Source organism: Crocodylus porosus, unplaced genomic scaffold (assembly GCF_001723895.1).
Source record: "Crocodylus porosus isolate Cpor-Errol unplaced genomic scaffold, CroPor_comp1, whole genome shotgun sequence".
Lineage (NCBI taxonomy): Eukaryota > Metazoa > Chordata > Crocodylia > Crocodylidae > Crocodylus > Crocodylus porosus.
The window spans coordinates 18626717-18640390 of NW_017728923.1; the positions used below are offsets into that span (position 1 = coordinate 18626717).

Genomic DNA, 13674 nt, shown 5'->3' on the forward strand with positions numbered 1-13674 from the left:
CCACAGCCCTGGATGAGCCACCCCACATGCAGATCCAGGCCCACGTGTTCCCCATGCCCTCCCAGGCTGTGTGCCCCCTCACACACACCCTCCAGATGAGTCATGACTTCATCCTGCACCTGCCTGGCTGGGCAGGGCCTGCCCCTGCTCCATTCCTGCAACACCATGGTCAGCAGTGAGGGAGAGAGCAGGGCACAGGCAAGAGCAGGGACTGGGGAGAGCGGGGGACAAGCAGAGGCCTGAGGGGCACATGCCCCCAGGCCTCTGCTTGTCCCACCACCCAGCCTGGCCCACTCTCCCCAGTCTCTGCTCCTGTCTGTGCCCCACTCTCTCCCTCACCACTGGGGCCTCAATCTGCCCAGCTCCCCCATGGCCCTTTCTCCTTCCCCCACCCTTTTCCCCCACAGACTGACCTCCTGGGGGGGTCGCACCCCCAAATAATTTTTTCTCCCTCTGACTCAATCTGCCCCCCACTTCCCTCCCCACACACTGATGGTGGCAGCAGCACAGGGTAGATCTTGGGTTGTTTTTTAATTCAAAAAGTGATCCAAAAAAGGGTAGAGACCAATGGGCTAGAAAATGGCTAGAGAATGGTTTTTTAAGGAATAAAAAGTTCATCCAATGAAACTTTAACATTTTAAAAAATATCTTCACAGGTTTGTGGGAAAGACTATTCTAAAGTAATCAAAAAAGGAACTGTCAGTTATTGGAAAACTTGTGTTCTGAATATTAAGCAAAGCTCAACAAACATATTTAAGGCACGTTTTTAAGCTTTCAAGAAAAACTCTGGAGAGCTGGACAAATATTTTCTATCCATTCTGGCTCCCCTTGTTAAGGATGCTATTCCTCAGACTTTCTGTGACTATTGTAATGCAGAACTATTCATGGTGGGAAGCAGAGGTTTGGACTGTGGTCATAGTTTCAGTATATAAAGCCTTTGTCCCATCAGCAGATCCATCCCTCTGTCACTTTTACTCTCCATTTCTTGGCAGGAATAATCTGCACCAGGAAACAGAAGACCCAACTTTAATTATTGAGTCTCTAGTAGTCTTTTCATAATACGCATTAGGGGCATCTTGAGCATCTTTTTCTGCATAACTTATAATTTAAATGTGATGAAATGCAAGTTTAAATCCATGAATAAAATCAATCATGAATAGGGCCCTAAATTGGACAAGCCTGAAACTGCAAGGAAAGCTGAATTCTGTTCTCCATAATTAGATGTACTTAAGAAAAGTCACCCAAAAATTAGTGTGTCAGATATTTTTTTTCCAGTTTTGCATTATGAGTGCTCATCTCTTCATTTCAGGAAATGTTCGTTACTAGTGTACAGCGAAATAAAAGAAAAACAAAGTCCCTTACGCACATCAGCCCAACCATAGATCTTGTCCAGGAAGTGCAGACAAAAATCACAGCTGTTTTTTGTTGTGTTAACTAATCCTTGGTAAGATTTAGTGATTGTTTGTTTTCAGAATAAATGTAATGCAGGCGCTAAGGACTTTGTATTTCCCAGTGTGCCTATGATTGGAAAACTTCTGAAGCAGGTAATGTTATTAAGACAAACCCTCCAAAACAACCACAAATCAAAAGACACACATTTATTTTCTAGGCACAACAAAATGATATTAATAATAAAGAAAAACATGCTTTACAGTGAGATTAATTTGTTTTCATTGTTCATGGGGCTTGCATTATAAAAATCTCTGGAGTCTACTCTATACAACATAATGAGTCTAGTCCATATTACACAGGGATGGCTAACAGAGCTATACGTATTGCTTAATGTTATCTACACATCTTGCTAACAACTCGAAACAATGGGTGCACTGGGAGTGGTATCAAACTTTGCAGCAGAAGAAATCATGATTACTAATGATGTTCTACTTCTTTTTCTAGGGAGTTTCATAAATTTGGACTGTTTATGTAGATTTTATGCAAAAGTAAAATATTTACTTAGGAATATTCATAATGTTCAAATCACTAAACAAAGTTCATTAAATCAATTTTCTTCAATTTGTTGTAATCTCTCCATATTTTATATACATCATTTGTTAAATCAATATATTCATAGTGACTAAATAAAATAGTGACTGAATACAACTTTATGGCAAATCCTAATAAGAAATTTTAATATTTTAATTTATTTAAATGGTAATATGCATAAATTAATAAAAAACTTTCCTTCCTAATTGTAAATGATAAAAAAGCAACTTTGGACAATAAGTTACTTACAGCCAGCCAGCCAGCCAAGATTTATCTCATATTTCTGTAAAAACCATAACATCCTTATTCACTGGTGATAAACTTTTGGGGGGCAAGGAGAGGTCTTTTGCTGGAAAACTCTACTAACCACATGGTCCTGTAATTTGATATGTCGACAGCATTAGATTGGCTTTAATCTGGTCATAACATGAGGCCCATCCCTACTCCAGATCTAGCTCTATAATACTGTTAGAGTAACATTTGAGGTGTCCTCTTTCCCTACCCTTTAGCTTGTTAACTACCATTGACAGTCACACTGGTATGCTCCACATACTAAAGAAAAATGAAAGAAGTGTTGGTAATATAATCCGGATCATTAAAGGAGCGGCATCCTTATAGCCACATGAAATCTATGAAGACTACATATGTTGTGCTGAGAAGAAGAAGGTTTTTAGATTGGCTTTACAATGGATAAAGTAAGGACCTCTTTACTTCTACAGGTCCAAAAAATCAGACCGTTATTAGTAGCACTATCTTGCATAAAAACTGGGGAGGGCTATCTGAAAATCCTGAAGTGTGGGGAAATAAAGCTAGTGAGTGAGATTTTTAATGATTATAAAGAAATTATACCTATTTTATTATGAAATAGTCCTTAGATGAGTATAGTGAGGTAAACAAGGGGACATTAAAAGACCTTGTTAAGTTCCATCAGCCATTTTTGATTTACATCTTATCCTTTGAACTAAGCAACAAGCCTCACCGCAGTACTAATTGAATTGAGCTTTGTTCTGGCACAACAATCAGCTAGTGTTACAAGGAAATTACAAGTATCATCTGATATGCCACTTGTACTTGTAAGTTTAAGGGGCCTGAAGGAAATTAAAACCTCACAAGGGGGAGCTAATGATGGTTATAACTTTGTGAAGGCTTGAAATGGAAAGTATCTTAACATACGGTCTGTAATATTTACTGTGCTTACAAGCATACCAGGTAATGTTTTGTATTAACTATTCAATTCAGAGAGAGGGGGGATGGAACGCTGACTAAAATTCATGGTGTCTTAACAAATACTGAGGACAACAAACTGGTCCAAAACTAATAATGTTGTTAGGTATCTTATTACTCAGGAAAGCACAATTTATTAAGAATAGTAATGTGTGCACTTTTTAATCTATGAACAATGGCATAGCAATTCTGAAACTAGTAAAGTATGTCAATTCTGATATCAAAGTATAGGCATATGCTTTCTCTAAAAGGAAAAAATATTTTTCATAAATGCCCATGACTAAAAAATAGCTTGTTCAATCAGTTTCATACTTCTGAAATAAATCATTCAAAACATAATAAATATCAGGCATTTTTTTATGTAATTTAGGAGGAAATGGTCTTTCAGCCCAAAGAGCTTTTGCTATTATTCCAGAACACAATCTAAACTGTACCATTCTTACCTCAATCAATTTTCTTTCATAAGAACTAGCTAGTTCTTCATTGTTTTCCACTTGCTTTTGCTCAGGAATGGTAAATTCACCTTCAATGTTCCAAAGGTTGGGCAGAACTAAAATAAAAAAAGATTCATTAAACGGAAATAGAATTTACTGTAGTGAATATGTAAATAAACTTTTCAGAATGAATGCCTTCAAAAACACTTTAGCAAAATATTGAACACCAATAAAAAAGTAACTTAAATACAAAAGGGGGGGGTTCTTTTTTTTTTTTAAAGCAATATTTAAGTAGCTCCTCATAACAGTAAAACTCAAAATTTAATAAAAACTCAGGTAATGGCAAATAACTGGTATTAATGTGTTAAGTATGTTGTGGGCACATACACAATAACTGTATGCTAAAATAAGACACAATTTGTTAATTAAATTCCCTAAAAGCCCTGTCCTAAAATTCTCAAACTCTTAAGTAAAGGCTACATAGTTTTGAAAACAGTTCATTATAATTCCTTTTAAAAAGTGCCTTAGTGAAACTAATGAAGCTTTGCCCAAAGAGGAGGAAAACTCCCTAGATTTGACTGAATTATATCTGATAAATCTGAAATTATGACCTTGTCCTCCCCTCCCAGTCCCTCCCTCCCTCCCCGTCCCTCCCTACCCAAAGAGTCCATCAACATTGAGAAAGTAAATTTAGAAAGTCTACAGGCTAACCAAAATGGAGTCTCTATCCATAAGGGATAACAACTGAGAATTATTTTTGTGGTCCAGTCAATAAATATGTAGCTTTCCAGAGTTATGCATTAGTTCTGAATCAAATGACTGACAATTTTAAACTCTTCTATTTATTTTTTTTAAATAATATCACTGAATTCAGGGAAAAAAAACAAGGTTTCAAAATATTTGGAAACAAATGAACTTAAATCAATAATTATATTATAAAAGTTTCTAACTTTTTTGTGTCAGTATTCTGAATCATCATAGTGGCATAATTTATAGTTAATACACATTCAGTCTTATGTAAAAAAGCAATACTCAGCATGTTCTTAAGCATAAATTGCTACAGCACTTAGGGGACAACTATGAAAACAAGATCTTCTCATAGATGAAACCTTTATGATTTCTTTAAAATGAGGTAAGCTGCAGAAATGAGACTACATATAAAATGCCAACTCGCTCAACAGATGTTTCCCTTTATATCTGCTTCGAAAAAGGACACAATGACCTAGTTTTATTCCTTTTCCCCAGGATGATACTATGGGAGAGCAAACTGGATTGAGTTCTCTTTCACATCAACTACCGTACTCTAGGCTAAACTAAGATTCCAAATTTATTATTAGTGATGATGTACAAGAAGGAACTCGCATAGCTTGATTATCACAATTCAAGCTGAAGTTGCAAGACTGGAAGAAGAATTATCAACATGTAGATATAAAATATGGTTTTAAAATGGTAATTTGTCAAACTGCATGCTCCTAATGTACCTGTGGTACTTGAAAAATGTGCAAGTTGCAGGCAACAATCTGCTGTGAAAAAAGCTGCATAATTACCACCATTAACATCACCAAGGCTGACAACATTCTGATTTACAAAAAAGATCCATTCTCAAATTGCTACAGTATTTACAGAGATTCTACTTATCCTTTACTCGTGTCTTAACAACAACATCATTCAAATAAAAGATATTAAGTAGAAGATTACCAGAACATAAAGCAATTATAAAGCAAGAACAAAGCAAATCATTTTCTAGATACTGAAAATTATTTTTCAGGTGAAAAGAGTTTACTTCTAAAAGTTACAGCAGTTATTTTTCATTGAGTTTCTTTGCACCTAGAATAGTTGTAGGGTTCTGCCCTGAAGATGCTGCCAAAAAGTATTCTAAAACTACCTGAAGCACTCCAGAAGACAAAGGTAACAGCTCTTTTATTCATCTCTACGGAACACCAAGAATTTAGCTTTTCCTTAAATAGTTAATCGATAAAATGTAAGACTTTAGAGAACTGGAGAGCAAATATTTAATCGTTTTTCAGAATAGGTTTGATTCCCATTTGATAACCAAATTTTATCCCCTAAACTTTGCACAGATTGTAATTACTCAATTACCTTGGACATGTGAAAGTTAATAAAAACACGCTAAAATTAAACAAATTAACTAGTACCTGTGCACCAGAGGGAGCACTTTTTGGCACAGAACAACACTGATACAGATGGTTAATCTTATTTAATACCCACTCTTGCTTGGTTTGCAACTACTGAGTTCAGATATGAACTGTAATATTTGACTGTGCTTCTCAACTAGACAACCAGTAAACAGAAAAGAGTCTTACACCTCCATGAGTTAAAAAAAAAAAATGGAAAGGAAAATGGAAGTTACCCTAATAAGATAAAATGGGCAAATTATGGTGTTATCATTACTTTACTAATAGAGAAAGATAGTGTGATCCAGAACAGATTCAAAACTGTCTCAGACAAATTAGGTTCTTTTCGTAATTTGATGAAGAACGGAATTTACTATAAACAGAAGTACTACAGGAAGTAGAACAAGAGACTGATTTTAGAAACTGATTGAGAGGAAAAGACAAGAGACTAATTTTTGAAACAGAGGGGACAAACATTCAAAAGGAATGTTTCCATGTTTGCTAATATTAAAGCAGCATAGCTTTAGGAGACAGGAATGAGATTGTGAAAAGAAGTCATAAGCACCAAGATTTCAGTTAGGCCAGAGAAACAAGAATGTGTATAAATTTTCTTTTCCTAATCTAAAATTTAGACAGCACAAAAGACCAAGCTTAAAAAAATAAAAACAACATTGCAAAGCAAAACAAAAAGATGACCAAGTCTCCAGAAAAAGCTTAAGTACATGTTAAAATACAAATGGGAATAAAAAAGGGCTCCCAGATAAATTACAAATGTCTAGTAAATATGCATAGCAAAGAGGGGAGGAAAAACCCGTCAGGAACAAAACAACTAAATATGGTGATAAATGAAATACTGTGAATAATCACTGAAAAGAAAAGATATGTGAATCCATTTAGTTCATGATGAGTGGTATACCAGAATACAAGAAATAGCAAGAAGTTAACAGAACTGAGAGAAAGGAAGGATTCTGAGGAGATGAATAGAGGAAAAGAATTACCAGCTGTCAGTTACCAATGAGATACCTTATATGAGGTAATAAAGGACCTGGTGCCAAGAGACAAACATTGCTGAGAATCTGAATAACCTCATTATAAGAAAAAGTCCCAGCATACATACATTAAGGAGGACAAAGTGCAGCAGAATACATTTTATAGCAGACAAAAAAATAACACATGAAAATGAGGCCCACACGAAGCTGGATTTAATAAAAAGATAGAGAAGCAAATTACCTGCAACCAGGAGTTTCACAATGCCTGGAAAAGTATGTTATTTTGTAATTTATGCTCAAATTATTAGAATCCCTGGATTCATAGTCTCCACTGAGCCCGGAGGCCAAGAACACAGATCAGCCGCTGCTCCCAGTCATGTGGGCACATCAGAGCCCTTGACTCTGCTGAGCCCTGGCACCTAGGAGCATCAGCTGATCAGGGCTCCCAGGCCAGGTACAGACTTTACCGTTTTGTCAGTATAAGTGATAGGAAACATACCCATAACAGAACAGAAGTTCGGCACAATATTGGTTTAAAAATGGCAGAACCTGGTCTAAGATTTGCCCCCCTCCCCACCCCCCGCTATCAAACGGTGAATGTATGTCCTGTTCGCTACCGATCTAAAAGATGCCACTTACAAAAAAAAATTGTGTGACTTAGATTGATTCTGCCTTGGGCTTTTTGAATATACGTACCTAGCCCCAGGCTCTAGGGCACAGCCGGAGTCTGAGGCTGGAAGAGGCAGTCAGCTGATCTGCACTCCTAGCCTCAGGAAAGCATGGGAGTCAAGGGCTCCCATTCACCCCCAAGGCTGGGACCCCAATCAGCCTGTGCAATTTGAGGCATGATGGGAACAGCCACAAAAATTTTACTCATTTTTTGGTGTAATAACTCTGTGGTTAATTTATTGTTTTATCATGCCATTAATTGCATAAATCAAGGGGCAGGCAAAATATGGCCCATAGGCTGGATGTGGCCCGCCAGACACTTCCATCTGGCCCATGGGGCAACTCTATAAGCGCTCTGTCAACCCTGGCTCTGAGTTACCCATCTGCAAGCTGGTGGTCTCTGCAGGAGGTGTGGTTATGGTTGCTAAGCAACCAACCCCCACCCCAACCTGGCCTGACCCACCTCAGCCCAAAGCTACGGGACGCTAGAAACAAGAAACTTCTGCCTGACAGAGGCTCTTTCCTGGCAACTCCATGCTTGTTTCCAGCCCTCCCTGCTTGCAAGTGTGGGAATTGAGGTGAGGGCCCCACCAGGCCAGAGCCAGGGACGTTTGTTCAAGGAAAGGGGAGTGGGAGTGCAGGCAGCACTATGGGGCCAGGCTAGACTGGCCCCACATCTGCAGGAGCATGGGAGCTGCACGCTATAGGGATGGGTCTGGCTGGCCGCACACACTGCGACCACCTGCAGCCAAGGACTTAGGCAGGAGCACAAGAGCTGTATTTACGGGGTCCATGGGGCTAACCCTGTATAGTGCTGCCCTGTGCAGCTGGGAACTCAGGCAAAACAGCAGCTGCTTGTTTTGGAGCCAGGTGGGGCTGGCCATGCACTTTGCCACCATGTGTGGCCAGGGATTTGGGTGGGCGCACTATTGGGCTGGGTGGCGCTGGCCCTGCATGCTGCTGCCATGTGCAGCCAGGGACTTGGGTGGGAGCTGTGTGTTACAGGGCCGGATGGGGCTGGCCCCTCATGTTGCCACCACCTGCAGCAGGGAAGTGGTGTGGGAGCACAGGGAGCTGCACACTATAGGGCCAGAAGGGCCTGTCCTGGCTCGCTCCCACCACATGCAGTTCCAAGGGACTCCAAGGCCCAACCACCCACACCCCCATACCCTCCCAAAGTCCCCACACACATTTCTACCTCCCCACCATAACTCCAAACACAACCCCACACCCTCCCACACACCTCACCCACACCCTCCACCATACCCACACACACCCCTCACTATACCCCCACATACACACTAACAATATACAAGAGTAAGACTGTATTACGAGCTATTAAGCAATCATGTCCAGATACACTATGCATACACACACAAATCAGGACAAAATATGTTTTAAAATTAAATTAAATAAATTATACAAGATGTTTGATTTTTTATTTTTTAGTACATGGTATGCTGTTTTTTTCCAGTTTTATGTTGGCAACCTCCTTCCCAAAAGGAGTACTTCCAGGGTGAGTGGAGGGATTTCTGATGCCAATAGTCAGGGGTTAGGGGCAGGACTTCCAGTGCCAAAATGGTGACCGGGGGCAGGGCACCTGTCAAGGAGCAGGTCTACCCTTGTGGCCCTCAACAGCTCACCCAAACTCATTAAGTGGCCCTCCAGTCAAATTAAGTGCTCACCCCTGCATTAACGTGTGGCCAGTTTACTACTTCTGATGTGATTAACAGCTCAATGTGCAGTGGAAGGGGCTGGCTGGGGCAGAAGAGTGCTACAGTGCGGGGCTAGCCAGCAGGCAGCCCCCACAGTGTAGTACCCTCATGTCCCAGCAAACCCCAGTCACCGTCTACATGTGCATTGTGGTGGAGTAAATAACTCCACTGAAGGCTAGTACTTGTGTTGGGCAGGACTATCCTACAGCAGAGTTAATTAGTTTACTCTGGCCTAACAGGAGTATGCAGCGTGATGGTAGCACTTTACTGTGGAGCTAATTAGTTAAGTCCACCATAAAGCGTCTCGTGCAGATGCATCCTCAGTCAGCATCTCCCTGCAGGATTTAAGCCAACTAACAATGCTGAGTCTACGAAAGAAATCAGAAATCCCTCTGCTTCCCCCTCATTAAAGAAATATTATAATTTTTCTATTTTTGGATTAGCTTAAATGTTAAAGACACTATGGAAAATAAATAAAGTTATTAGAAGCAGAGAACAGAAACACATGCCCTGTCACTAAAAGAAAGGGGACTTGTAATACACTGGCTTGAATGCATGCCACTAGATGCTCAAATATTTTGAGCAATTAGCAATTAGCTGGAGTCCTTGAAAACAAATGATGACGCATATAAGCACCACCCACAGAGACTTTGTTTGCAATGATAAAATCTCTTCTACGTACTGCAGGCAGCATACGTAGCAAACTACATTTATAAACTTTGCATATGCTATGCATATTTGACTGTGACTTGTTAAAAGCTACAGGTTGAAACGAATATTTACTGATGGAAGAAAACTAAGATGATATGAATAACCCCTACAAAAAGACAGATAAATCAGCATATAAAAATATGCTTAAGTGGGGTGAGTCTCTCTATGAATGTTTACATTCAGTCAATGAAGAAAATGGCTTGAGATAGGGCATTTTTAAAAGATGCTAAAGTAGACATGATAAACAATCAGACATCTGGACAGCTGGAGGTACAGCAATTAAATAACCTATAGAATCAGCTAATATTTTGCTGAAGGTGTTGTCTGACTGTAAGCAGCTAGCATTCATAGCTGAGTTTTTGCATTTTACCTTGTTTTTCCAGATTTTAATTCAAACAGGGAAAAGTACCCTCTTTATCTTTTGATTTTACTATAATATGCCCATTATTAGAACTTAAGCAATAAGCAGTTTCACAAGAAACACTTTCTCAGTTACTGGATAACACTGTTTTCACAAAAATATGGCAGAGAAGATGTTAAAGGAAAAATTGCAAAGAAAATGTAGGCTAGAACCGTATACTACTTGGGTAGGATAAGCAAAACAGCTCAAGGAATATTCTGGCAAGGAATATTTTCCCCACAGCAAAAGTGGCAACAAGCTATGTCTGATCAACAGTGCTGACCAGCAGCTGGAGGCATTCCTCAGAGGAAAGGATCAAAACTACGAAGTAAATCTGGTACTTGACTGATAATACAACTGGCAATAAATATTACAATAAAAAAAATAACACACTGTGTTTTGATAATCACTTTGTCTTAATTCTATAGCATTGCTTGCCAATAACAACTTTATTATGGACAAAAATTTGGTACTGTAATTCAAAACATAACAATTCTATTCTAATAACTAATCTTCTCCTAGCTCAAAGAAGTAATTAAGTTCCTAATGTGACTTATGAAAACAAGCAATTTCTCTGCTCCAAAAAACAAACCAAAACAATATAACAGGTGCAAAGTTTCATAGATTCATAGAAGTTTGGGTCGGAAGGGACCTTAGCAGATCAAGTCCAACCCCCCGCCCTGGGCAGGAAAGAGCGCTGGGGTCAGATGACCCCAGCCAGGTGCCTCCTCTTAAAGCCCCACAAGGTAGGGGAGAGCACCACCTCCCTTGGAAGCCCATTCCAGATTCTGGCAACCCTTACCATAAAGAAGTTCTTTGTGATGTCTAACCTAAATTTGCCCTCCATCAGTTTGTGGCCGTTGTTCCTAGTTACTGCAAGGGGCGCCCTGGTAAACAGAGCATCTCCTATTCCTTGCTGCCCCCCACCTCCCCCAATGAATTTGTAGGTGGCCGCAAGATCACCTCTCAGCCTTCTCTTGCAGAGGCTGAAGATCTCTTCTCATAGGGCTTTGTCTACGGGCCCCTAACTATATGAGTGACCCTCCTCTTAACCCTTCTGAGATGTCCACATCCCTCTTGAAGTTTGGCATCCAAAACTGGACGCAGTACTCCAACTGTAACCAAACTAGTGCCGCACAGAGGAGAAGTGTCACCTCCCTGGACCTGTTTGTCATGCACCTGCTAATACATGGTAAAGTGTGGTTAGCTTTATTGATCGCTTGGTCACACTGACAACTCATGTTCATCTTGATGTCAACAATGAAATAGAAACTTCTCCAATGGTATGTGTATACCCAGATTTGCTTAATATTTTTATCAAACTGAATTCAAACTTTGGCACTGTCAACAATCCTTTTCTGGCAATGAATGAAGGCCTGCTGTGTTCAACAGCAGGTATGCAAGCCAGCTTCAATATCACTGATCATATGATGGTGCCAAAGTATCTATTGACATTGAAATAAATGGAGCCACAGAGACTAATGAAGAAATGAAGAATTTCTTCCTGAGAAATGGGCAATAATTAAGAAACTACTGATCTGCATGGAGAGATAGATCTTAACCACAGCTCAACTTGATTCTTTTTTGGTCATTCCTTCTGTTGAATGCATGTAAAATAACATGGGTTAGGAAAGAGACATGCCAATAATGTTCCCAGTATGTCAATATTCAGCTTCACTCCACCATCTCCTCTGACCCTTATGGTATAGCTTGATCCTTTAATCAGGGTTGTAAATGAGACATGGAAAAGAATAACTAATAAAGCTTGGATTCCCTAAGGTCCTTGGCTGCCGCCTTAAAATTTAGTGCATGACTAAGTCTGTCAGCCCAACTGAAGGTGCAATCTGGGTGAGGCCTGGGTGATGCTATACATTTGAGGGGAAATCAGATCCTTGAACAGAAGATGTAAATAGGAATAGAAAACTGGAAAGATTCCTTCTGGGTCATTTAGTGCGTTCCCCTTCCTTCACAGAGAAGTATGCTATGTAATCCCTCTTCTTAATTTAAAAGTTTCTTATCCCCAAAGTTCACATTAAGAGGCTGCTTCAGAACTTAACTTCTCTGATGGTTACAAATCTTCTTCTACTTTCCAGCTTAAATTCATTCACGGCCAGTTTACACTCATATGTTCTTGGCCAGTTTACACTCTTACTTTCTTGTGCCAACATCATCCTTTAGCTTAAATAGCTTTTCTCCCTCCCCAACTTTATCCTCCTTATATGTTTATAGACAGCCTCTGTTTTGCTATACTAAACAGGCAAAGCTCTTCTATATGGCTGCTACCTTGCAGCCCTTCTCTACACCCATTCAAGTTTGAATCTTACCAGTGGCCTTGTCCAGCTGCATTAATACTTCCCTATCACTATTGAAAATACCTCTCCTGTCATATCAAACATCTCATTTATCTTTTTCACAGCCATATCATACAAGTGAGTCAGGCCTTCTGTGATCTAATATGCCTAGATCTTTCTCCTCCGTCATTGCCAAATGATGAACCTCAGTTTGTTGTGGAAGTCGTTAGTCCCTAAGAGCACATCTACACTGAAAATGTCCCTAAATATATTAGTCCAAGACAACTTTAAATTTAAGATGACCCCCAAAATAATTAATTGTATACTAGAAAATTATAAAAGCCTAATTATGGGGGGGTCATCTTAAATTAGGTCCCCTCCCACTGCTGCAGTGGGAAAAGCAATGGCAGGGGAGCAAGCCCCCACCTGTCCCTCCTGCTGCTACCCCCTGGTGCCTGCACCCTGCAGCTCCTGTTCCCCTACAATCAGTCCTCCTTCTCCCCTTGTCCTCCACACTTGCTCATAGATCACTTGCAACCACCTACCTCTTACCCTATGCAGCAACTCGGGCTCCAACCCAAGGCACAAAGCACATGGTGGATCCAGCCCTGTCCTTGGCTGTACAGCTGCAGCAGCAGCTCCAGCCCCAGCCTTAGCCAGGCAGCAGCAGTGCCAGAAGCTCCAGCCCTAGCTCTGGATCAGGGCGGGCTGCCATGGCCGTAGCAGCAGCTCTGGCCCCTGGTGGCTGGAGCCAGAGCCACAACAACTGCATAATCCCAGCCAGTACTTCAGTACTTGAATCCAAGACAAGGTTTTTTCCTCTCATATTGAATGTGGCCGGGGGGGCGGGTTAGGGTTACGGTTAGGCAGGAGTGGTGGAGCCACATTTCTGCATTGCTGCAGTCACAATTAATTAGCACTCACCTCTCAGAAGTACTAATCAGAATAAATCTACACTACTTCCTGTTCAGGAGGTAACAGGCAAACTGAGAACCATGACAAAGTGCATCATTGTTTGGCACCGAAAGTATGTGGTGCGGATATGCTCTACCATGCACGACCTTCCTTGTTGCATTTATTATACAATTTCCTTTAGCATTATGGTATAATAGATAATCCAATT

At 40.3% G+C, this 13674-nt stretch overlaps 1 protein-coding gene across 1 annotated transcript in view; it reads right to left on the bottom strand.

The window, feature by feature from the left end:
- SNX29 (sorting nexin 29) overlaps positions 1-13674 on the bottom strand; it is a 445875-nt gene that overhangs the window by 288442 nt on the left and 143759 nt on the right. Inside the window, exon 15 of the mRNA XM_019540166.1 lies at positions 3651-3757. Coding sequence (XP_019395711.1) covers positions 3651-3757 — 107 coding nt within the window. The remainder of the gene's footprint in view (positions 1-3650; positions 3758-13674) is intronic.